At 35.0% G+C, this 23,343-nt stretch overlaps 1 protein-coding gene across 1 annotated transcript in view; it reads left to right on the forward strand.

Moving 5' to 3' along the window:
- Positions 1-21,397, forward strand: part of Plppr4 (phospholipid phosphatase related 4) — a 41,156-nt gene extending 19,759 nt beyond the window's left edge. Inside the window, exons 2-7 of the mRNA XM_005327688.4 lie at positions 3,108-3,293; positions 9,492-9,621; positions 11,709-11,904; positions 13,590-13,647; positions 14,275-14,448; positions 17,532-21,397. Coding sequence (XP_005327745.1) covers positions 3,108-3,293; positions 9,492-9,621; positions 11,709-11,904; positions 13,590-13,647; positions 14,275-14,448; positions 17,532-18,857 — 2,070 coding nt within the window. The 3' untranslated portion in view covers positions 18,858-21,397. The remainder of the gene's footprint in view (positions 1-3,107; positions 3,294-9,491; positions 9,622-11,708; positions 11,905-13,589; positions 13,648-14,274; positions 14,449-17,531) is intronic.
- The last annotated feature ends 1,946 nt before the right edge of the window (positions 21,398-23,343 follow it).

Here is a 23,343-nt window from a genome sequence, read left to right on the forward strand (position 1 = left end):
CCCTTCCCCTCCCACCCCTCTGCCCTATTGTCGATTCCTCCCACGCTCTAGCTCCCTATCCCACTATGAATCAGCCTTCTTATATCAAAGAAAACATTCAGCATTTGTTTTCTGGGGATTGGATAATTTCACTTAGCATTATCTTCTCTAACTCCATCCATTTACCTGCAAAATGATTTTATTCTCTTTTAATGCTGAGTAATATTACATTGTGTATATATGCCACAGTTTTTTAATCCATTCATCTATTGAAGGGCATCTAGGTTGGTTCCACAGCTTAGCTATTGTGAATTGTGCTGCTATAAACATCAATGTGGCTCTGTCGCTATAGTATTGTGTTTTTAAGTCCTTTGGGTATAGACCCGAGGAGATGGACAGCTAGGTCAAATGGTGGTTCCATTCCCAATTTTCCAAGAAACCTCCATACTCTTTCCATATTGGCTGCACCAATTTGTAGTCCCACCAGCAGTTTATGAGTGTACCTTTTCCCCCACATCCTCACCAACACTTATTGTTGTTTGTATGCATAATAGCTGCCATTCTGACTAAAGCAAGATGAAATCTTAGAGTGGTTTTTATTTGTATTTCTCTAATTGCTAGTGATGATAAATTTTTTTTATGTATTTGTTGACTGATTGTGCATCATCTTCTAAGAAGTGTCTGTTCAGGTCCTTGGCCCATTTATTGATTAGGTTATTTGTTTCTTTGGTGTTTAGCTTTTTGAGTTCTTTATATACCCAAGTGATTAGTGCTCTAGCTGATGTGAGAGGGGTAAAGATTTGCTCCCAAGATGTAGAGTATCTATTCACCTCACAGATTGTTTGTTTTGCGGGGAAGAAGCTTTTTAGTTTGAATCCATCCCATTTATTGATTCTTGATTTTAATTCTTGTGTTACAGGAGTCTTATTAAGGAAGTTGGGGCCTAATCCCACATGAATGTGATATGTATTTTTAACTAAAGTTTTCAAATAGAAAGTCTTAAGCTAAACAGTACCCCCATTATTGATGATAGTTGTGTTTTATTATCTTAACCCTCTATTCCTATTTTTGTAAAGGAGATACAGAATAGTGGCCAAGACATAAGAATTTGGAACTAGAATTCATGGGTTCAAAATTCTCCTCTACCACTTACTACAGATGATTGCTAAACACCTGCAAAACGAGGAAAGCCATAGCACCTATTTCTTTCACAGTAGAAAATTTTAAATTAACTGAGCTTACTACTAATGAATCAAATTAATGCAAATTATATCATATATAATAAGTGCCATATGGAATATTTGTTAAATTAAAACAAAAATATATTTATGGGGATTTACGTGAAAAATTCTGTACCATGAAGTGCTGATGTTGGTTAATACCCAAAGCATCTATTCTTTTATATTTCAGGAGAGGAGAAATGATTAGATATTTGTAGAGATCAAATGATCATGAATAAGACAAAATAGACATGTTTTGGCATACTGTTCTCTGGAAATCACCCATCTAAAAAACAGAAAGACAATGCCAGATTAATCATCATACATTACTCATTTTTCCAACAAACCTAATGTTTGCCTCATTACTAAGAGACCTCTTAGGAATAAAAGGAATAATTCCATCTTGTTAATTTATTTTTAAAAAACTAAATGATGAATGTTTAATACTTTTTTTTTATAAAACACCTTTGCTATATATATGGCTCAGTAAATATCCTCTCTTCCGCAAGTAGCAAAGCCTTAAATGAAACAATTCTTTCAATGCTATGAAAGTTTGAATTTTCAGGTTCTGAAAGGTCTAACATTAGGCAAAGCATTAACAATATTTTCTCTTTAGCTGAGAGCAGGCCTCTCACTACACATATGCTCCTTGATGGCCAGTCCTATGTTGTGTTTATTATATTATAGCTAGTACCTGCAGAGTGCCTGGCACACTATAGGGGTTAAAGGAATAATTTAAAAATTCTACACAAACTCTAGAAAACACATTGTGTTTAGTTGATACATAGATGAAGAGTGAATTAGGCTTTCAGTTAAACAATGGGTAATTTTTAGTGTGTTTGTCCCATGCAATAATTGAAAGATAATTTTACTAAAATTATTCGTTGCTATCTGAAGTTTTTATTTCAGGGTGACCTGTACTATTATTTGCTAATTCTATTAAGTCTAACCTAATTATTAAAATAAATTAAGGCTTATACTTCTCAATTAGTTGTTTATCAACAAGTATTTATTGCTTCATTAAATTATTAAACAATGTATTAAATGCCTACCATGTGCCAGAAAAAATTCTATGCACTGGGAACTTAATAACAAAGAATACAGATAGATTCTTATTTTGTGTAGCACTTATTTTAGCAAGATATTTGGAAATCTGGGCGGGGTGGGGGGAGTAAGTTAAATATTAAATTAACAAGGAAGTTTCTGTAAGGATAAGTGCCAGGGGGGAAAATCAAACAAGATGATAGAGGATTGAATCAAAGACTGCTCTAGATTGAGAGGTATGACATCATTAAATGATGAAAAGAAGCCTGCTATGCAAAGTGTCAGGTAAAGAATATGAAAGAAAGCAGGAATCACAAGTGCAAAGGACCTGAGCATGAATGAATTGGACTGTCACAGGACAAAACTGAAGACTAGTTTGACCATAATGGGCAAGGAGCCAGGGAGTGATGAGATTGTAGTACAAGAAGAATAAGCAATGGAAGTAAGGGTAAAAAAGCAGAAACTTGCATTCCCTGGTATGGCATTTGGATTTTTATCCAAGTAGAATGGGGACCATTAGAGTGCTAAAGATAGGGAATAATACAAGCTGACATATTTTTAGAAGAACTTTTGGAATGCTGTGTGGAAAATGAATGGGTGGGATGGGAGGCAAAGAATGGGCAAGGAACACCAATTAGAAGGTGAGAAACAAGAGGCTCATAGTAGGCTGGTGGCAAAGATGGATGAACTAGGGATATATTTTGAAAGTGGAAACTATAGAACTCATGAATCATTTAATTCTACACCAAACAGGTGTGATGAGAGAAGAGGAGAAACCCACCTCTTTTCTACCTCAAGAGGTACTGATTATCTGTATGTCTTGTATGTAAGACTAAATTGACCTTCTATGTCCTTCATTCTCAGTTGCCTATACTGGCATCCTCTGTGGTTAGCCTCTATTTCCTTGAACTCACGGATGTCTTCAAACCTGTACACTCTGGATTCAGCTGCTATGACCGGAGTCTTAGCATGCCATATATTGAACCAACCCAGGAGGCAATTCCTTTCCTCATGTTGCTTAGCTTGGCTTTTGCTGGACCTGCAATTACGGTAAGAATCCCCCCCCACACACACCGACATACACACACATCATAACTCTTTTTATCAGCCCCAGAAAACTAAAAATGATCACATTGTGTAATAAATGAGTTTAAAACAAATAAAAGGTAAACTCTAAATTTCAGAACAGAAGATCGTGCCTTTGACATATTTTGTCAGCATCACATTGTTAATTAATAAACTACATGTAGTAAGCATGTAGTAAACATCTAGGACATGTATTTTTATATCTAATGTTTACTAGCTGTTGAAATAGATTAAGATTTACATAAATCATTATGAAAAATTTTAATTGGATAATTCTCCTTGAATGGCTATTATTATTAACATTTCTGAGGCACTTCTAATTAATGTGCCTTTCATGTGTTTATTTGCTATCTGAAGTCTGGAAAATTGGAAAAAATAATTAAGTAACCAACACATTTTTTTTTCTCAAAAATGAATTTTTATATCATTTCCAGTTTCATTTTAACTAGATTAGACTTTTTATTGATTATGAGCAGAGGTTCAACAACTCTAACAAGGATACAACTGAGATTCCTGGAGAGCACATACATAATAAGATACTTTAGATCTTTTACATTTACATTTAAAAACATGTATCTACTGGAAATGAATTTAAAAACATAGTTGTTTTTATGTATTAGCACATATCACAAATAACACATTTTTAAATAAATTCATTAATAAATAAAATTAACCGAGCCTTTTCACCATTTCTTCTGCCCCTAGACTACTACCTAAAGAACCAGAAACATGTTTCAAGGATAATAATATCCATTCCTACTAGTAGAAACTCTCATTTTGCTTTGCTGATACTTGTGAATGTCAAAGAAAGTAATTATTAATTAAAAGCTGCATTTAAATAGAGTTTTCATAAGATATTTTAATAAGTTGGCTTATTGGGTTTCTATACATCAGCAGTTTTAGAAAACTCTGCAAAAACATTCTAAACTCCATTATTTTCATATAGCTATGAATTTGTTTTTAAAATTTTTCCTACATTAAATAATCATAATATGATATTATACTATAACCAAGTTATATAAAATATTCTCAGAAGATAAAACTGAAACTTAATTTTCCACTGAACTTTAGTATCATACTTAAAAGGACTCAAACACTTTGTAAATTAATGAGTTATTCAAACTACAGTGACTTCAGGGTGACTAGAACTATTCATGATGTCCTTGGAAGTAGCTGAGACTTTCAGAGAAACATTTTAGAGGGTGAAATGGCTCCAAATAATAGTATCTTTATGTCATTTTTCTAAAAACTTTCAAAATACATATATATATATATATATCTATATATATATATATATATATATATATAGATAGATAGATATATATATCACTTAGTCATTTGGTCAGACAAGAAAAAATATTCTCTTTAAATCTATCACAACAAAAACCACTTCTCCTAATTGAGATATAGTGCCCAGATTTATTAATATTGATATGTTTAGAAATAAAATATATAAAATACTACACAAATATTCATGACTGTGCTAAAAAAAACACTGTGTTGATATTTAATCATTTAAATAACTTACCTTTTACATATCTGGAAGTTGTTGCTCACCAAGGTATCTTATCAAGTCACTTGGAAAGCAAATTTAATTGTGATGCTCCCTGCCAGGACCATTTATTTCAACTAGCTTCATTTCCTGACATTGTTATATGTCCTAGGGACAAGGACCTTGGCCTCATCACTGTGTCCTTGCCTCTGTTAACTCCCTCACTTCCTGTAACAAAATCTCAATACACAGTTTAGGGATGCTCTTTATGGGAGTCCGGTCAAAGCTTACTTTCTGGAGCCCTGAGAAATGAGATGGTAATCCTGCCAATGAGTGACCCAGGAATGTCAGCACCGATTCCTTCCACAAGGCGTCTCCGTTGCACCTCTACGGGTGTTGGGCACACCTTAATGGGAAAGGAAGCAAACTAGGCAACTATTTGCATCTTGGGGCCCTGATTGTCCCCCATGTCACTTGAAAGCCATAAAGTAGTTTAGGATGTCAGTAATTGTTTTCTACCACACTGATTTCATAGGTTTTTAGTAAAGAACTGGGAGGTGAGACAAATTTTGATATCACTGATCTCAAACATTGTTTTTCATACCTTTCACTTCAAACATACACTACTTCTAAATTCAACTCCAATTTCATATGCCTCTGTTTTTGAAGACATTGCACACAACACACATTTTCTCTACATCCATGCTGTGGTGTCTGTAATCAACTTGTTCTAGGATCATAATTCTTTCTCTAGCCTTCCCACATTACTTCCCCAATTTTTTCCCGACCCTGAAAATGAAAATAACAGATTCTATTCTCTGATTGTCAAGGATGCCATTTTCTTTTCATCTTTATGACTACATCATAAAGATGTTCCAAAAATGCAGTTGAAGAGGAAGTTGGGAGGCAAGAGGAACCCTTCATTTGGAAATGACTTTTAAAGAAGGCTGTGCAGAGAGGAGCTTTTTATGTTCATTCATTCAAATAGAAGAGAAAGCAAAACAAACACATCAGCAGTATTCTTTAAAAGGATCTTCATATGAACAGAGAAAAACATCCACTGATTTTGGTGTAGGCAATTAAGAATAAAACTTTTAGTGTTTGCTTCTTAGATTTTTTTTACTTGTCTTTGTGATATTATACATGAAATTAAAATGCCTTGGTGTCTGTGAAATGCACATTTTTCTTTCTCCAAAATTGCCCTTAAGTTACAAAATTTTATTCTTAACATTCAAGTTCATTTACTTTAGGGTGAAAAATAAGACACTCATTTTTGTTTAGGTCCTTTAGAGATTATTTCTAAGGAAAAAAAACACCGAATGTCTGTGTTTATTGCAAATATTTATGAAATATAATTTTATTACATATTGTTAAAGGTTTCATACATCTAATTTTCTAGTCGAATTATATCATAATTTGATTATAGTTCCTAGAGGCTAATTTTGGATCCAGGAGACTATACAACCAACATGTAGGGTATTAAATGTGTTGGGGCTCCTAAAAGATACTCATTGGAAATCTAAACATTAAACACACTATGACAAGCATTACAATGTATTTGTTGATTTGCTTTATTTTTCAAAAACAGAAAAACAAAAGACTTTTGGATTGTGAGTTTTCCCTATGGGTCTATTCTAATGGTGGGAGTTTTATAATAATTAGCACAATGTTTCCTCTAACATTTTCCCTGGAGTAGAGTCATTACAAAACACCTTCCCAAAACCCATCCAAGATATTTCTCTCTCTCTCTCTTTCTCTCTCTCTCTCTTTTCTCTCTCTCTCTCTCTCTCTCTCTCTCTCACACACACACACACACACACATACACACACACACACATACACAGTTGTGTTGCTTCTTTTCAGGCTTGGGTACAGAGCAAAACAGACTATTGTGAAAAGATACTTGTCATAAACTGCTTTCTGTTTAAAACAACAATAGCAACAAATAACATTATTGTCAAACCTAAATCCTGACACCATGTCAGCATGCCAACCAAAAGGGGGAAGTAAACTGGGGCCTTTGGAAATGCACCAGGAAGCATGTCTCCTTACACTGAGAATTCTCTTTAAACCAGATTGAATCATTTTGAAAATTCATGCAATGGCATATAGATTGAGGTTAAGTGAATACAAGTATGAAAAGAAAATTGATGTCTTCTTTCACAAGAGGGACAATTGAGTAACATCAAAATACTGACAGAAACCTCTCTCTGTATTTCATAATCAAGGCAAATATTGTTGACATGCCTTCTTGACATAGGAGTAAAAGCATATTAAAGCAACTAAAATAAAACTGTTGAAATCTCAAGGTCACTTGAGATAATGACTGTTGTGTTGTATAATAAGACACATTTCCCCGGTGGCACTGTACCAATAAATTCTTAGGTAATTTAGCATTCATGTGAATTATTACACATAATTGGAAAGAGAAAAGCAAAAATATTCACAGAATTGTTATTGAAGAAGTGAAGATGAAATCAATCTCTGTTAAACATACAACAGTGTCTTTCAAGTGGTTAATTTTCTTCCAATGATGAGTTTGAGATGGTCATAATACCATTCCCTGTGAGCAGCGTATGATATCACATCTATCTACACAGTGTTGCACCTAGACATTTCCACGTCTGACTTGAGGGGCTGCTGCTACAGGATGGTGCTTGTCAAGTAGAACAAGTAGCTAACTTAATACTTCATTATTTAAAATAAATCTCTTTTGGTTTTGTCTATACTTATTGGCCTTAAATGAGGTTTTCCTGTCATATGATTATCATATGTATGAAACTGGCAGAGTTCCTTTAAGAGAATTATTTTTTTTAAATTTTTATACAAATTAAATTCTTTATAATGGTACATATGGCACATTACATACAAAACTATAGCAATTTGAACATTTGAAAGAGAAGGTCAAAGGCTTACTGCCAACATAGTCCCATTTAAAAACTATGTATTATAATTTTAAATACTTCATAAAATAAATACTAAACTGGTAATAAGAACTGGGAAAGTTTCCCTGGAAAATCTAACAGCTCGGACTTTGGTTCAAATCTTTACACTGACATGATCTCTTATATATGAGATATAGTTGTTATGTCAAAAAACCCTACTTCCTTCAGCTTCCTATACTTATATAAATCTATCTAATTTCACAACAATTTCTTAGGCTATTTGAAATTTTTGCATAAATATAACTCATAAATTCAAATCTTATTTTTACTGTGTAGAATACGTAACAACTCCAATGTACATGGTAGTTAGCAAAACTGAGTCTCTTGGTCAAGGTCACAAACACAAATCCTGCAGTGCCAGGCAATATATGAGGCAGTAAGGAAAAAGGTAACTAAGAAATGATTCTTCCTTATAAGTTTCCTAGCATAGTGAGAGACAATCAAATGAACAATTAAAGTGCTCTGGAATAAAGCTGTGCTAGAGAAAAGGACTAGGTGTTAAGCGAGCCACACAGAAAGAGATGTAATTCAGGGTACAATAAGAGGGTTCAAGGAAAACCTCCTGAAGGAAACAATGCTTAAGTAATATTGAGTTCCTTCACAGATCTCCCATGTCCTAAAATCCTGCAGCAAAGTGCATCATTCTTTACCTTAGGACTGTCCTGATTCTGTGGTATGGTTCTCTCTCCATTTCAAACACATTGTCTAAATGTCTTCCACCTAGAAAATACTACCTGCTTAACTGGATTCTCTTATTATCTGCCTTCTCCAATAAAATAACCACTGGCCATTTGTGGCTATTTAAAGTCTAAATTAATTTAATTTTTAAAAATGTATTATAATACAAGGAAATAAAATTAAGTACTCAGCTCATTTGCAGTAACTACATTTCAGATCCTCAACAGCTACATGTGAGTAGTGGCTACCATATCAGAGAGTGAAAAACAGAGTTTGATCCTGGCAGAAATTTTTATGGGGCAGCTGTGCTGTAGGTAGTACCTGTTCATACTCACATGTGTTTTCCATAGACTGGTCCTTCTACTAAATTCCAAGTTGGTTTGTTAACCTAAATCTGCTAGGAAAAAAATCTGGTTCCAAGCTGCAGTTGTGGCTCAGCAGTGGAGTATTTGCCTAGCATGTGTGAGGTGCTGGTTTCAATCCTCAGCACTACATAAAAAATAAACAAATAAATAATAAATAAAGGTGTTGTGTCCATCTACAAATATATATATATATATATAATATATATATATAATATATATAAATATATAATAATCTGGTTCCTAATTCTCATTTTACCTTCTCCCACTCATCTTCTTTTCACAATTTTAGGGATGAAATACCAAAGCTCTAAGAGTTAGGATAGAATCACTCACCCCGTGATTAACTGTGTAGGTGTCCCTATGTATGGTTGAGAAAAGTGTTAAAGCCCAATTGCTGCAGCCACACTGAAATGCTAGGATGCTCTCACACCCTTGAGCAGTGCTCAGGAGGACAGAAGATCCAGGCAAATCTCACAGTGCCCTGATTTTGTTTTCTTCTCATCACTTACTTGTTCAGATACCCAGGAGAAATGGTTTATTTTTGCTAAAGCTTTTAAGAAAAATACATCTTTGCTTTGTTGAACCGATGGATGGTGTGTTGAGATGATATATAATTCTTTTATATTTGTTGTATAATAGGCATACCAACACTACTTTCCTGAACGCCCTTTGTTTTTTTCAGATTATGGTAGGAGAAGGAATTCTCTACTGTTGCCTCTCCAAAAGAAGAAATGGAGTTGGACTGGAACCTAACATTAATGCTGGAGGCTGCAACTTCAACTCTTTTCTTAGAAGAGCAGTCAGATTTGTTGGTGGGTGTGAGAAGTCACAAAGAAAGGAAATGTTTTTACAAATAGAAATGTTATATTTAATTACAGATATTAAGTCTCTAAAGCTATAATTTAGATGTATAATTTAAGTACATGATGTGTTTTACATTATACAAGAAACTGTTAAAACACCAAAATTTAGGCTATCTGCAATCTATGATTTACAGTTATGGTCCTTGTTTGGAAAGCTAACTTGCCATGCATTTCATTGTATTTTTTTCTTACTTCTAGTTGAAGCATGAATTTACTTTAAATGGTTTCACTGAATGTGTGTTCAGTTGTTTTTTTAATGGAGAAAAAAATTTGAGCAAGCCAGTGCAATAACTCTTCAGAAGTTACTTTAGTCACATCCGTGATTCCATTTCTTAGAGTGTGTTCATCCAGAAGTTATGTGGAAATGTCAAAATGTTACAATAATATACTGCATCCTGGCTATTTTTCCTGGGTTGTAATCTCTGACTCTTCTTTTGTTTCTTCTATGAGAACTGTAGAAAATCTATACACCTGGTTAAGCAGCAACAGAATCAATTTCTAAGTCTTCATCTCTTCTAAATTAGCATGGGACCATATTAATTAGTTTGAGTCATTGTCCTTTTTTTTATAAGTTGAGTTAAGTAACCACCCACAATATACCACACCAACCTAAATGTTTTATATTCACTCCAAGAAAGTCAGTAAAAGTTATTTTTACGTTTGACATGTCAGTTCAAAGGAGTAGGAAGCTACATTTAATATCTGGTAGATGATTAAATGCAACCTTTTCTGTTGTAAGAGGAAATATCTAATCTAAATCATTTCCTAAAGTCTGCTCCTCTAAGCATCAGATTGAAATGGTAAGAAAACAATAGGACCCTTAGCAGGATCCAAGGCAAGGAAATAAAACTCCAGGACACATAAGCTCATCTCAAAGAAAGTTTTCCCTAACATAACCAAGTGTGTGGACAAAAGGGCATTTACCTTCTCTGAAATGCTGTCAACCACCTCTACATCTGTATACCTAAAGATTCTAGTTTTCCAAAAGCATAAGTACATTTCCCTTATTATTTAAACTCTTTGCAAAGTCCTTGCATACTTCTAGGAATGAGAAGGTGGAAATAAAATTTCTGTGTCATGAATCCCAGGTGTGTGGGCAGAGCAGGAATTAAAAGAGTGTGAGTTTGATGGTATTAAATAGAGAAGAAAAATATAAAACAGGGTAATGTGCAAGCCAGGGCTCTTGGTCTAGAGGAATCTAGTGAAGAATTACCTGGATGCCTTTCTTAAGGATTTCTGAGTAACTCACGAATCAGAATCAGGCAATCAAGTAAGAATGAATTCAGGGAATCAAGACAATCTATAGGGAGCCAGTCAGTTCCAGGCCATGTGTACATAATCACAGAGCAAGACTCCTAAGGACAAGGACAAGCAAGCTACCACAAGCAGACATATTTTTTGACAAAAAAAAAAAAGATAGAATTTTGGTGGTAGATATAAAAACATCATCCCCAAATTCTAAACACTGAGGGAGGCTCCATAGCTGTGTTCCTACATTATGATTGTTGTTTCCATGACAGAACCTGCAAGCCTCTTCTGTTTTAATTAGCATTCTAGCATGAATGTAGGGAATGAGAATGGATTTGATAGAGTTTGGTTTAACTGTTGGCTAGAGTGATGGACCACAAGAAGAAAGTCCTGGCAGCATAAAAAAATGCCTAGCAAGTTTTAAATTATTTTTATTTTTGATTCATTCTTCTAATTTAATCCCTCTCAATTTACATATTTGGTCACCTTAAGATATGCAAAGTGTTTGACAAGTGGCCTATGGTAGACAATGTTAAAGATTGGCCCTATTTAACAAAATTGACACAAATGCCTTAAATTACTACTTTGGAAAAATCATTTTGCTTTTAAGTATCTGTTAAGAAATTTAGGAATTTTCTATACCATCTTCTCAAAATTAACCTAGGGAAATTGATGATGACAAGCGACTTTGAGGTCTCCATGTTAAGGTGCAATGAGCAGGATTGAAGCTGATACAGCATTGGCACTGGCCACCAACTTGGTAACAGTTTTTTTCATTTTGCTTGTAGGTGTTCATGTCTTTGGACTATGCTCTACAGCTCTCATTACAGATATCATACAACTGTCCACAGGATATCAGGCACCATACTTTCTGACTGTGTGCAAGCCAAACTATACCTCTCTGAATGTATCTTGCAAAGAAAATTCCTACATTGTGGAAGATATTTGCTCAGGATCTGACCTTACCGTTATCAACAGTGGCAGGTTAGAAACTGAGATCTAAGAACATTGCATGCAGCGTTTTCATTATTCAGTAACTGTTTGGGATACCACCTTAAGCATGGTATATCAGTCATAACAACTTTGATTCCCCCCCCCCCAATTTAACAATTTCTTTAGTGTTTGTACAGAAATCCATTGATGGCTCATTCCAAATCCTTCTTGTATTCTCTAGATTTTAGCATTATAGTCTCTTACTAGTCTTCATATCATAGTATTCCAGTCACACCTTATGCCTGGAATGACCTAAAAGCAAACTTCTACTCATTTTAGGTTACCACAATTGGTTTACTTTAGGATATTTAGCTACTTATGGCTTATTCTCTCTCTCTCTCTCTCTCTCTCTCTCTCTCTCTCTATATATATATATATATATATATATATATATATATATATATATATATATATATATATATATATATATAATCTTATATTGGCTAAAGTGGAATACTAAACACCAATGTAGTAAATATCTATCTCATATCTTTTGGACAAAGAATCAAGAATTTTCACTTTGGTTGAGTTTGGAAAGAGGTAACATCTACAATGTCATTTGTTTTCTCTGAATGAACACAGAAGGTTGGAACAGCTTCCGGCTTTACATTTCAGAAAATAAGGAACAGGGAAAACTCAAGAACTACTAATGCATTGATTTTTTTTTCAATCAATAAAGTAAACTTTTATGACAGGAGAAAGTACCTAAGAAATTTACAAGAAATAAATTATAAAGGAATATGGGGAAATAAATGATTATGATACATTTGGATTGATCATTCAGTGAGTTCTCAAAAATCTACTGAAGAGTGAAAAATACTTTGATAAGTAATCTTGAAGAATCAGAACTCAATATTTCATGATATACATTCAAGTTCTCATGACCTTTCAATAATCAAGAACTGTCCTCAGTGATTCCTCAGTCCTATTACATTATTTCATCTGTATTGATAATAAATACCAAATAATTAGGAGAACACTAATATACATGAATTTTATTTTTCTCAATTTTTAACCCATAGCAAAAAAATCTGTCTTCTTTTTGGACCATCCTTTTCAGTTGTCTCTTCCACTATTGGTGTCATCCAGCACACCAACCCTACTCCTTTAATTGCTTAACTAAATAAAAAAGCTCTGACATTCTTGAGACGATAATTATTTTAAAGTGGAATACACTGAGAAACATGTTGTTAAAATTGGATTTTTTCTTAGGCTTTCCAGAATATAGAAGATCTACTGCTGTGAGAAAATACTTTTGTCTTTTTACAGTTTTTTTGTAAATTAAATTGCATACTTAAAATCACAGAAAAGCTTTAAAGCTATAAATCTTTAGGTTTTTATGAACTTTTACTTTAACATAATTCTAATACTGAAGAATATTTCTTTTTTTCCAATCCATTTCTATTTTCCAACATCATTTCAATGGCATAATCAAGAAGTTCCTTTGTCAAGCTGGTACTTATTAATACAGGAAAGCACATCCCTAGTATTCTTTAACACTAATGGTAATTAGCAGTGGCAGGCTTTTTTTTTTTTAATTGCCAGGTTTTCCACAGAAAACTATACATAACTTAAAGTTACCGTTGTTGTCTTGTGGCCTAAGTTGACCATTTTAACCACCTAGCTAACATTGTATCTAAGCTAAAAGACATAACTGGACTGTCTTCCTTTGGCAGAAAGTCGTTCCCTTCTCAACACGCGACCCTCGCTGCCTTTGCAGCCGTGTACGTTTCGGTAAGTAGTTAGTTCTTTTTCATTAAATTGTGTCCTGTAGAAAATCAGAGGAACAATCATTGTCTCCAGGTGACTAATTAGTTCATAAGCTTGAACAGTGCATCCCTTCAATGCAATGGCACCAAAAGCAGGAATCAAAAGCTACTATTAAAAAAATGATACAGTAAATTTTTTTCTACAGTTATATTTATTTATCTTGTATCCTCTTAATGCAATATTATACTTTGTTGGGAGGGTATTGTGAAATACACAAATATTAAAAATACAAAAAAGAATTACACACAAACACACACACAATTTTCAATATTTATATAACAATGGTGAGTTCTAGGTCAGTGTAAATTTGAAAATGTTGGGCAATGAATAGTCATTGTAGCCCATTAAGTCTTTTGTGAGGAAAATGGACTGTAATTATGTGACAACTAACATGGAGATTAAATTGTGATGTAATTCTACTGTCTCATTTTTTTAGACTTCCATGTAATTAAATGAGAGATCTGTTATTTATTTGATGAATTTTGTCATGCATTTCCCCTCTTACCAGGTGGAGAATAGCCATAGCAGAGAGAAGAATTTTCTAATAAAATAGCTGTTTGAGCATAATTAATCCATTTCTTTCATTTTAAGATGTACTTCAATTCCACATTAACGGATTCCTCTAAGCTCCTGAAACCCCTCTTGGTCTTCACATTTATCATCTGTGGAATCATCTGCGGGCTAACACGGATAACACAGTATAAGAACCACCCTGTTGATGTCTATTGTGGGTTTTTAATTGGAGGAGGCATTGCACTGTATTTGGTAAATAATTTATTATTATTTTTGATGAGCCATAGTTTGAAATGGAGAACTATACATACCATATTTTGCACAATAATAATTTACTCAAAAAGTATTTTGTATTCATGAGACAAAGCTCAGGCTGTGTCTCCATTCTAAGTCGAATTACACATCCCTCTTTCAGTATAATAATTTATTGAACTCTATTCTGAGCCAAAAGTTGTGATTTAAGAATTGCTGTATTTTATCTTTACAACAATGACATATAATATTATTAATACAACTTTACAGATGAGAAAAGTGAATATTTATAAAAGGTTTCTGAAAATGAAGGTTTAATTTCCATAGTAACACAGATGTTGGCACCTAAATGTAATTTTGTTCTGTAAGTGAAGGTTTAATTTGCACAGTAACACAGATGTTGTTACCTAAATGTAATTTTGTTTTGTAAATTCTCTAATATTGTGTTACTTTCAAACCTGATCTTCAAGATAAATATCTGCAGCATAAGGAAACTGAGATTATCCATTTTACTTGCTCATTCATTCATTCATTTTTTATATATTCAATATCCACTCTTTTCTAGCACTGTGCTGATTATTAAAACAGTGAAAAATAAGAGGTTTTCTTTAGAAATTTACAATATAAAGATTACCATTAGCAATATGTTAAATGTTATAATAAGGTGTAAATGAAGTCCTTTGGGAATAGCAAACTGCATAAGGAACATGAAGAAGCCTTTACAGAAATGATGTTTTTTTGTTTGTTTTTGTTTTTTAATATTTATTTTTTAGTTATAGGTGGACACAATATCTCTATTTTATTTTTATACGGTGCTGAGGATTGAACCCAGTGCCTCATGCATGGTAGGCAAGCACTCTACCTCTGAGCCACAACTCCAGCCCTGATGTGTTTATATTATTAAAAACATTAGAGTTTCTTAGAATAAGGAAGGAAAGAGGGCAGTCAAGGAGAAGAAATTACATCTTCAAGGATATGGCTATGTGAAAGAGTGGAGGGTGAGGAAACAGGAGGAAGGGGAGATAAGGGGCAGATTTATAGCTTGGAAGAATGAACTAATGATAACTTCATGAGCAGAATGGTAAATGATAGAGGAAACAGGTTGGTCAGGTAAAGGGGAGTTGATGAGTTCAATTTAATCAATAGGCAGCTCAATAGTTGTGTCTGAGGTTCAAAATAACAATCAGTACTGAGATTTCTAAATGACGGATATTATTGGTAGAAGTATCAAAGTAGTTATTTGCAGCATATAAAATTGCCAAATCATAAGAATAAAAGGAGCCAGGGACTACCAATATGGAAGGAATATGCAGAAAAAAAAGGTAATAATGAAGGAAACTGAGAGGACCTGACAGAGTATAAAAGTTAGTTGTCTATAGCAAGAGTTCTAAATTATGTGGTCTTGTTACACTTGAGAATAGACAAGATGATTACAAAAAATAGTAAAAGTATTGAAGTGTGCAATGATTTACTTTCCAATGTTGTAAACTAGCACAGTCAGGATTGTTACTTTACATCTCATTCTCACTCACATGTTTTCGTCAGTGGAGTAGAAAGGGATCACATTAAAATTAGTATGCTGGAAATGGTGCATAAGCCACAGGAGTATTGACCAGCAATGCTACAGTAGGAATAAAGAGGCTGAGAACTGCCACTCTCTAGTTCATACATTGCCTTTGCACTGGTGTAAGTTCCTGGAATTAGTATGGGACTTACAGATCAAAAAATTGGGGATGAATTTCAGCTTTCCTGAAACTTGCCCATTTGGGAAAGTTACATAGCCTCTTAGAAGCCTGTATCTTCATCTATAAAATGAGGATAATAACTATTTGCCTCATAATATGAAAAGAATTTTAAAACGAGATAAGCATCCTGGGCACTGAATATTGGACAATATCCAGAGCTTACTGTCCAGTGGAAGAGTTGTCCAAACTTACAAATTTAAATACAATCAGTAGAACATTGGGTCACTTCTTCTGGTGACTTGCAATGGTAACAGTTTAGACGAAAACTATTTAAGAGGATTTTAATCAGGAATTAAAATAGCTATAGAGGCAAAAGCTTGACTTTATTTCATTCTTGTTTGTACTCCATGCCCTGAGACTGGAAATTTATCAGTTCTAAGTCCATGATGCTCTTCATTGTGAAACATTCTATATAATGTTAAATTCATGAAATTCCATTGTTTAATCTTAAAAGGTTGACAGTGGTTACCTTCTGTTGAAATAAGCACCCAAGTATATATCTGCTCCATAATCTTAAAAGCTTCCCCCAAATCTTAAAACTCAGTAGAGATTCAATCTACTATATGTAAAAAAAAAAAAGTAATAACTTTGACTTTGAACTTTTACCTTTTCCCAAATCTAAACAAACAAACAAACAAAAAAGATTGAAAGACAAAATGAAGTAAAATTTGGCTCAGACTGAGTGTAGTGGCATTAACTTAATTAAGATTCCCCCACTGAAGGTCAAGGGTAAATCTGGAAGGAACATGGGTCCACCAACTTTGGCAGTGGCTTCTGCCCTCTCTGCTGAGTGCTCCCTGTACAAGGCTACACAGGCAAGGCTGACCTCAATATGAGCTGTGACAATATATTCTCTGACCTCATTTCAAAACCGGAAATCACGTTTTATGAATGATCCATTGTTCTGCAACTCTTCTGCTTTTCAACATAAGGTATGATTGAAAATAGAAGGCAAAATAAATCATTTAAATTTTTTAAGGTGCCACTCAACAGGGAAGTTCCCAAATCCGGAAAAAAAAATGAGTTGTTTTGAAAGATATAATAAAATGTCCTTATTTCTTTCACTGTCTTCTTTTCTTCTCAGAAATACACAGGGTAAATGTCAAAAACATCCAGGAGAATGGAAAAAAGAGATGGTGTCTGTGTTTCTGTACAATTAGTTCAGTTAATTAGGACAGAGCTTACTGTTTTCCCAAATAATTGTCTTGTTTATTTGTGGTTAAAAAAAAAAAAAAGCTTCCCCCTAGCACCTGACTTATTTATGCATGTCATGCACTCTGGGGGAAACAGCAGGTATGCGTCCTAGAGCATGATATTTATGGTTTTGCCTTGAACTAGGGCCTGTATGCTGTGGGGAATTTTCTGCCTAGTGAAGACAGTATGTTTCAGCACAGAGAAGCCCTCCGGTCTCTGACAGATCTCAATCAGGACCCCAGCCGGGTTCTAGCCGCTAAAAACGGCAGCAGCAGTGACGGGATTGCTCACACCGAGGGCATCCTCAACCGAAACCACCGAGACGCCAGCTCCCTAACAAACCTCAAAAGGGCAAACGCCGACGTGGAAATCATTACTCCGCGGAGCCCCATGGGGAAGGAGAACATGGTTACCTTCAGCAACACCCTGCCGAGAGCCAACACGCCCTCCGTGGAAGACCCTGTCAGAAGAAACGCGAGCATTCATGCCTCTATGGATTCCGCTCGATCCAAGCAGCTCCTCACCCAGTGGAAGAATAAGAATGAGAGTCGGAAGTTGTCTCTGCAAGTTATGGAGACTGAGCCCGGGCAGTCACCCCCCAGATCCATAGAAATGAGGTCAAGCTCAGAGCCATCCAGGGTGGGGGTGAATGGAGACCACCACGCTCCTGGCAATCAGTACCTCAAGATCCAGCCGAGCACTGTCCCCGGGTGTAACAACAGCATGCCTGGAGGCCCAAGAGTGTCCATCCAGTCCCGCCCTGGCTCCTCACAGCTGGTGCACATCCCCGAGGAGACCCAGGAAAACATAAGCACCTCCCCCAAGAGTAGCTCCGCTCGGGCCAAGTGGTTGAAGGCAGCTGAGAAGACCGTGGCCTGTAACAGAAGCAACAGTCAGCCTCGAATCATGCAAGTGATAGCCATGTCCAAGCAGCAGGGCGTCCTGCAGAGTAGCCCCAAGAACACGGAGGGCAGCACCGTCTCCTGCACCGGATCCATCCGCTACAAAACCTTGACAGACCACGAGCCCAGTGGGATCGTGAGAGTCGAGGCTCACCCGGAGAACAACAGGCCCATCATCCAGATCCCGTCCACCGAAGGCGAAGGCAGTGGCTCCTGGAAATGGAAGGCTCCTGAGAAGGGCAGCCTTCGCCAAACTTACGAGCTCAACGATCTCAACAGGGACTCAGAAAGCTGTGAGTCCCTGAAAGACAGTTTTGGTTCTGGAGATCGCAAGAGAAGCAACATTGATAACAATGAGCATCACCACCATGGGATCACCACCATCCGTGTCACCCCAGTGGAGGGCAGTGAAATTGGCTCAGAGACGCTGTCCATTTCCTCTTCCCGCGACTCCACCCTTCGGAGAAAGGGCAACATCATTTTAATCCCTGAGAGAAGCAACAGCCCAGAAAACACTAGAAATATCTTCTACAAAGGAACCTCCCCAACACGGGCTTATAAGGATTGAGTGATGACCATTCATTCAATCATTGGGGCGACTCCCAAAAGACTGAGTGTTGATTCTACCTGCTCCGGAGGATCGGAAATCCTTCTCGCCAAATTAGATAGTTCACCATCCGCACAGAACTCTCTACATCTTGAGAACTACCACACTAAACTTGTAGATTTAACATCAGGGGGAGGGAAAAGCACAATGCAAAAACCTAACTAATGTGATAATGTGAAGAGTTTTCTTAAGACCTATCATCAGATTCAAAAGGTTTTGCAGAGGGCAGTATTAAAAGAAAGTGGTTTCCTTCTATGTATACTATTTTACTTCCTGAATGTGCCAACTTTGGGGATTTTTCTTTATAATTAGCTGTGGGAATCCAGAACACACAGGTTTTCCCAACAGCAGAGGCCATGCAGTATTATATATTCATTTTGCAGAATCTGCACCTACAGCTCAATATGGGTGGTGCTGATTATTATAGTACATGTACCATGTAAACTCTCAAACTCTATTTAGCTGTGAAATAGTGGTGTGCAATTCCTTGTCAAAGAAATGCTCCTTTATTAAGAAGATGCTGGCTACTTTGTGTTAGAATAGGATAACCGCAGCTTCCCTGTAGTGGCTCTCACAGTCAGAAAATGGAAGGTTTATGTGCGCTTCTTCGAAATTATGCTTTCTTCAACATCAAAACTTGTGTAGGAATATTTTCAGTGAATGGGAGTAAGTAACTTGTACTTTTATGCATAGTTTTTCTGCTGCTTTTTATTTACGTGCAGGTACTGCTAATGAAGAATCTGATTTTCAGTGAGTAAATCTGCATAATTTAAAAATACATATTGTTTCAGAAAATCTTTTGAAATTGTTGTGTTTATATTTTGCATTTTATGACTCTTAATTTATTAATTTTATTTGATGTTATATGATATGTTTTCCTGCTCTAAAAGTGAAAATAATTGACATTCCTTCAGCAGAGTAGACTGCTGTGAAGTTATAAACAAGAAATCTGAGCCAAAACTTGACATTGTGGGTTATCTTGCCAGAAATGTTGGTCAAATCAATCCTTATGTGTTTCCAACCAGCTGGCTTAGGTTGCCATCATAATAATCCCAAAATTTCATTTTGTCCTAGATATTAACCTTTTCCAATATCCTGATGACCAGAAATCTACAGCCAGAGTGGTTGGATTTTACCCCCTTCCCTAAAATATTTTTTTTTTGGACACCAACAGGAAGAATCTGGGGAAAAAAAAAGCAAATTGATAAGTGAAAGTATTTTACTGTATAAGTGTATTTCTTCAAAATATCTGAAGGCACAGTTTTCGTGCTTAACATACCATCAACAAGATTTTGCTACCTATCTTGTTAAGCCTTGAGCCTAAATCAAAGGAAACCAATACTATCAGTAACAAGAAGATGAAAACAAAATATTTTGAAGTGTTTTCCAAGTTAAATATTTAAGGTAAGAAGAAATATTGGTTCTTGGAATTTAGTATTAAACCTTTTTACACCATTTCTTAAGAATTCTAATGTACAATTGATGATTGCCAAGAGCATAAAAGGAAAAAAAAAAAAACAGAGCCGGTTGATCTGATCTCAGCTCAGGTTTCTATGCGAACATGAGTTGTTCAGAGATCGATATTATCATATCATATCAGCTTCTACATGAAAAGGGCAGAGCTTTCTAGAAACACCAATCTCCTAAAGCATTAGGAATTTAGCTGAAACCAGCAGAATTGTAAACCCTGGCAATAAAATATAGACTCAACCATGTCCCTTCTGGCAATTTCCTTCTCAGAGAGAGAAGTGGGAGTAAACCGCTGCCTTCCCCACTTCTTACCATCACCACCATCATGACATTCCTTCTGGCTGGTGCCAGCGTGCAGAGGGGAAGGTGGACTGGTTTTAGTACTCTGTAGAAGAAATAAGCTGCAGCATTTCAGGTGCAGATGATATTTCCTAATCTTTCCTATTTCTTAACAAAAGATTTTAAAGTACTTCTCTAGTCATTGAATTTTTTTTCTTTACATAATATTGATATATTCTTTTTCTACTCAAAGTGCCAAAGGCTACAGTTTTTAATGACTTAACAAATTGTACCACATTGTTAAGGAAATATAACGGTAGACACTAGAACTCAGACCTCTGCATGTATATTTGATAACACATCTTTTGTAAAAAAAAAAGATTACAAAAAAATTTGTTTACATTCCACTGGTACCTTAATTTAAAATAAATCAGACTAACAGGTGGTATCTCTTCGTAGTGTTCTATTTATCTTATTTGCTAATGGGAGCACTTCTTCCTTTGTTAGGCTGTGCTTTATTGATAAAATCAAGTATTGAATAAAGAGAGTTAATTATCTTTTTAAAGTAAATAAAATTATGAATATATATAATATATAAAGTATTGTGTTTAATAAAATGTTATGCAATGTTTTCCAAACTGATAAAGTTTGTAAAGTGCTATAAATGTATTTTGTTAATTACAGATCAGAGCTATTGTGTGAGTATATTGTGCTAACATCATAGAAATAAAGATTAGATTTCTTCATCAAAATTGGAATGGTTTGGTTTTTACTTCAGACAAAGTATGAATGGATATTAAGTTAGCTGATAGGAAAACTGCTGAGGAAATAAGAATAAACCTGAATTGATTAACTCACATTTATTTAGAAGAAAGAATTGCACTAAGAAGAGTTTGTCAAACAACAACACATTTCCTTTTCTAGAAATTTTATTTTGTACTTAGCAAAGGAATTCTATTTTTTAGACATACACCTTTTCACTATCAATGCTATGATGCTATTGATGTTATAGCATACAAAAAGGAAAATATGAAAGAGTCAGGGTCAACACTCTGCATCAATTTTTGACTAAAAATAGTTGATGTACATATTTCCCCTAACATTATTATCCATTGTGCCAGTTTTTCTTTAAAAATTGCTTCACTATTAGCTCTAGACTTTTCTCCCACTCATTAGCATCCATTATATGAGTTTTACTACTGATAACTTCAACATCTCATTAGCAGGTATTAGCACAAGTTTTTAGACCATGACCAGGATTTATGGTTTCATCAAATTATCATTAAATGTTGAATGCAACAGGAAGCTACCCTTGTCCAGAAATGCCAACAAATTTGTCCAACTGTTGAATAGAAATTGCATTTATGAAGACCAAGCAATTACATCACAGTTGCTGCCTAGCCAACAGCCCTTATAAGCTGCTGTTTATTATAGGAAATGTCCTGATTTTAGAGAAGTTGTCATGTGAAAAAAACAATATGTGTCACATAATGTTTGAAATACACTATTAAGCTTCCCTGGTTCTTAATATTTTCATCTCTAAAATAAGGACATTCAGCTATATTATCCTTTCTAAAGTATATCCAAAATTCCTTTCTACATTTCTATGAATTAGTATCACATATCTTATACTGTGATCATAACTACTGATGAGAAAATAAAAATAACTTACTTGCCTAAAATGACTAAGTAGCATTCTCTTCTTTGACCACAAGTTTAATAGAAGCAAACTGATTTGGGTTGCTAAACCTAGTCAGCCATTTTACCACATACTATATCAAAGTAAGTGACTTGTAAACCCTCATGTCTCATTCTGGAACCTTCCTCATGAGGAATAAGGTAAGCATGATTCTGGGTATGTACCTAAGAAGCCATTATTAGAGGCCATGTCATTTCTCTCTTATACAGGTTAAGTCTTTGATGTCTTTGGGTCATTTCATATTACAACTCAAAGGGAATATAGAAATTGATGCATGATTTAGAGAATAATTTAAATTAGAAAAATATTATTGAAAGAAAGCAAAAGGAATAGAGATAGTTAAATCTAGAAGGAAACCAGGGCCTACATGATGGGGAATGGCCTGCTTATGACTGAATACATCAGTTTCTCTGTTTGTTGAATGTGTTTTCTGCTTTTATTTTGTAGAAATCTTCAAAAATTCTATCGTGTCAAATGTCACAGTTTGAAGATAACATAGATTTCAGTAATAGCATATGGATTCTGCTAGTAAGATCGAATTATAGGAAATCTTCAGTGACCATGCTACCTGGATGCAAGAAAATATCAAGATGAAGCATTCGAAATAGAAATTATTTTTATTTCTTTGCTTAGACAATTATTAGAGTCCCTAGTTGTGTGTATTTGTGCACCACAGCCCATGACAGAGTGGAGAAATGAGTGAAGCTTTGGTTCCGCAACCCACTCTATTTGAGAAAATTGCTGAGCATCAATATAATTTCTTTTACATCTCCTACCTTCAGATTCTTAGTCACTATCTACAAGAAAACTAACTAAAATTCTGAAGTTACCTTTTAAAAGTAGCACAATTGACATTTAAGTGAATGCTTTTGAAGAACAAAATATATGAGAATTGTGTTCACACAAAATCTCTTTTTCTCTTACTTACCTCAGGATGCTTTGTAAGGCAGTACTGGATGAGATATTTTCTGTAGTTAGAAACTTTCCTCCTCCCTCCAC

This window comes from Ictidomys tridecemlineatus, chromosome 11 (genome assembly GCF_052094955.1).
Source record: "Ictidomys tridecemlineatus isolate mIctTri1 chromosome 11, mIctTri1.hap1, whole genome shotgun sequence".
Taxonomy (NCBI): domain Eukaryota; kingdom Metazoa; phylum Chordata; class Mammalia; order Rodentia; family Sciuridae; genus Ictidomys; species Ictidomys tridecemlineatus.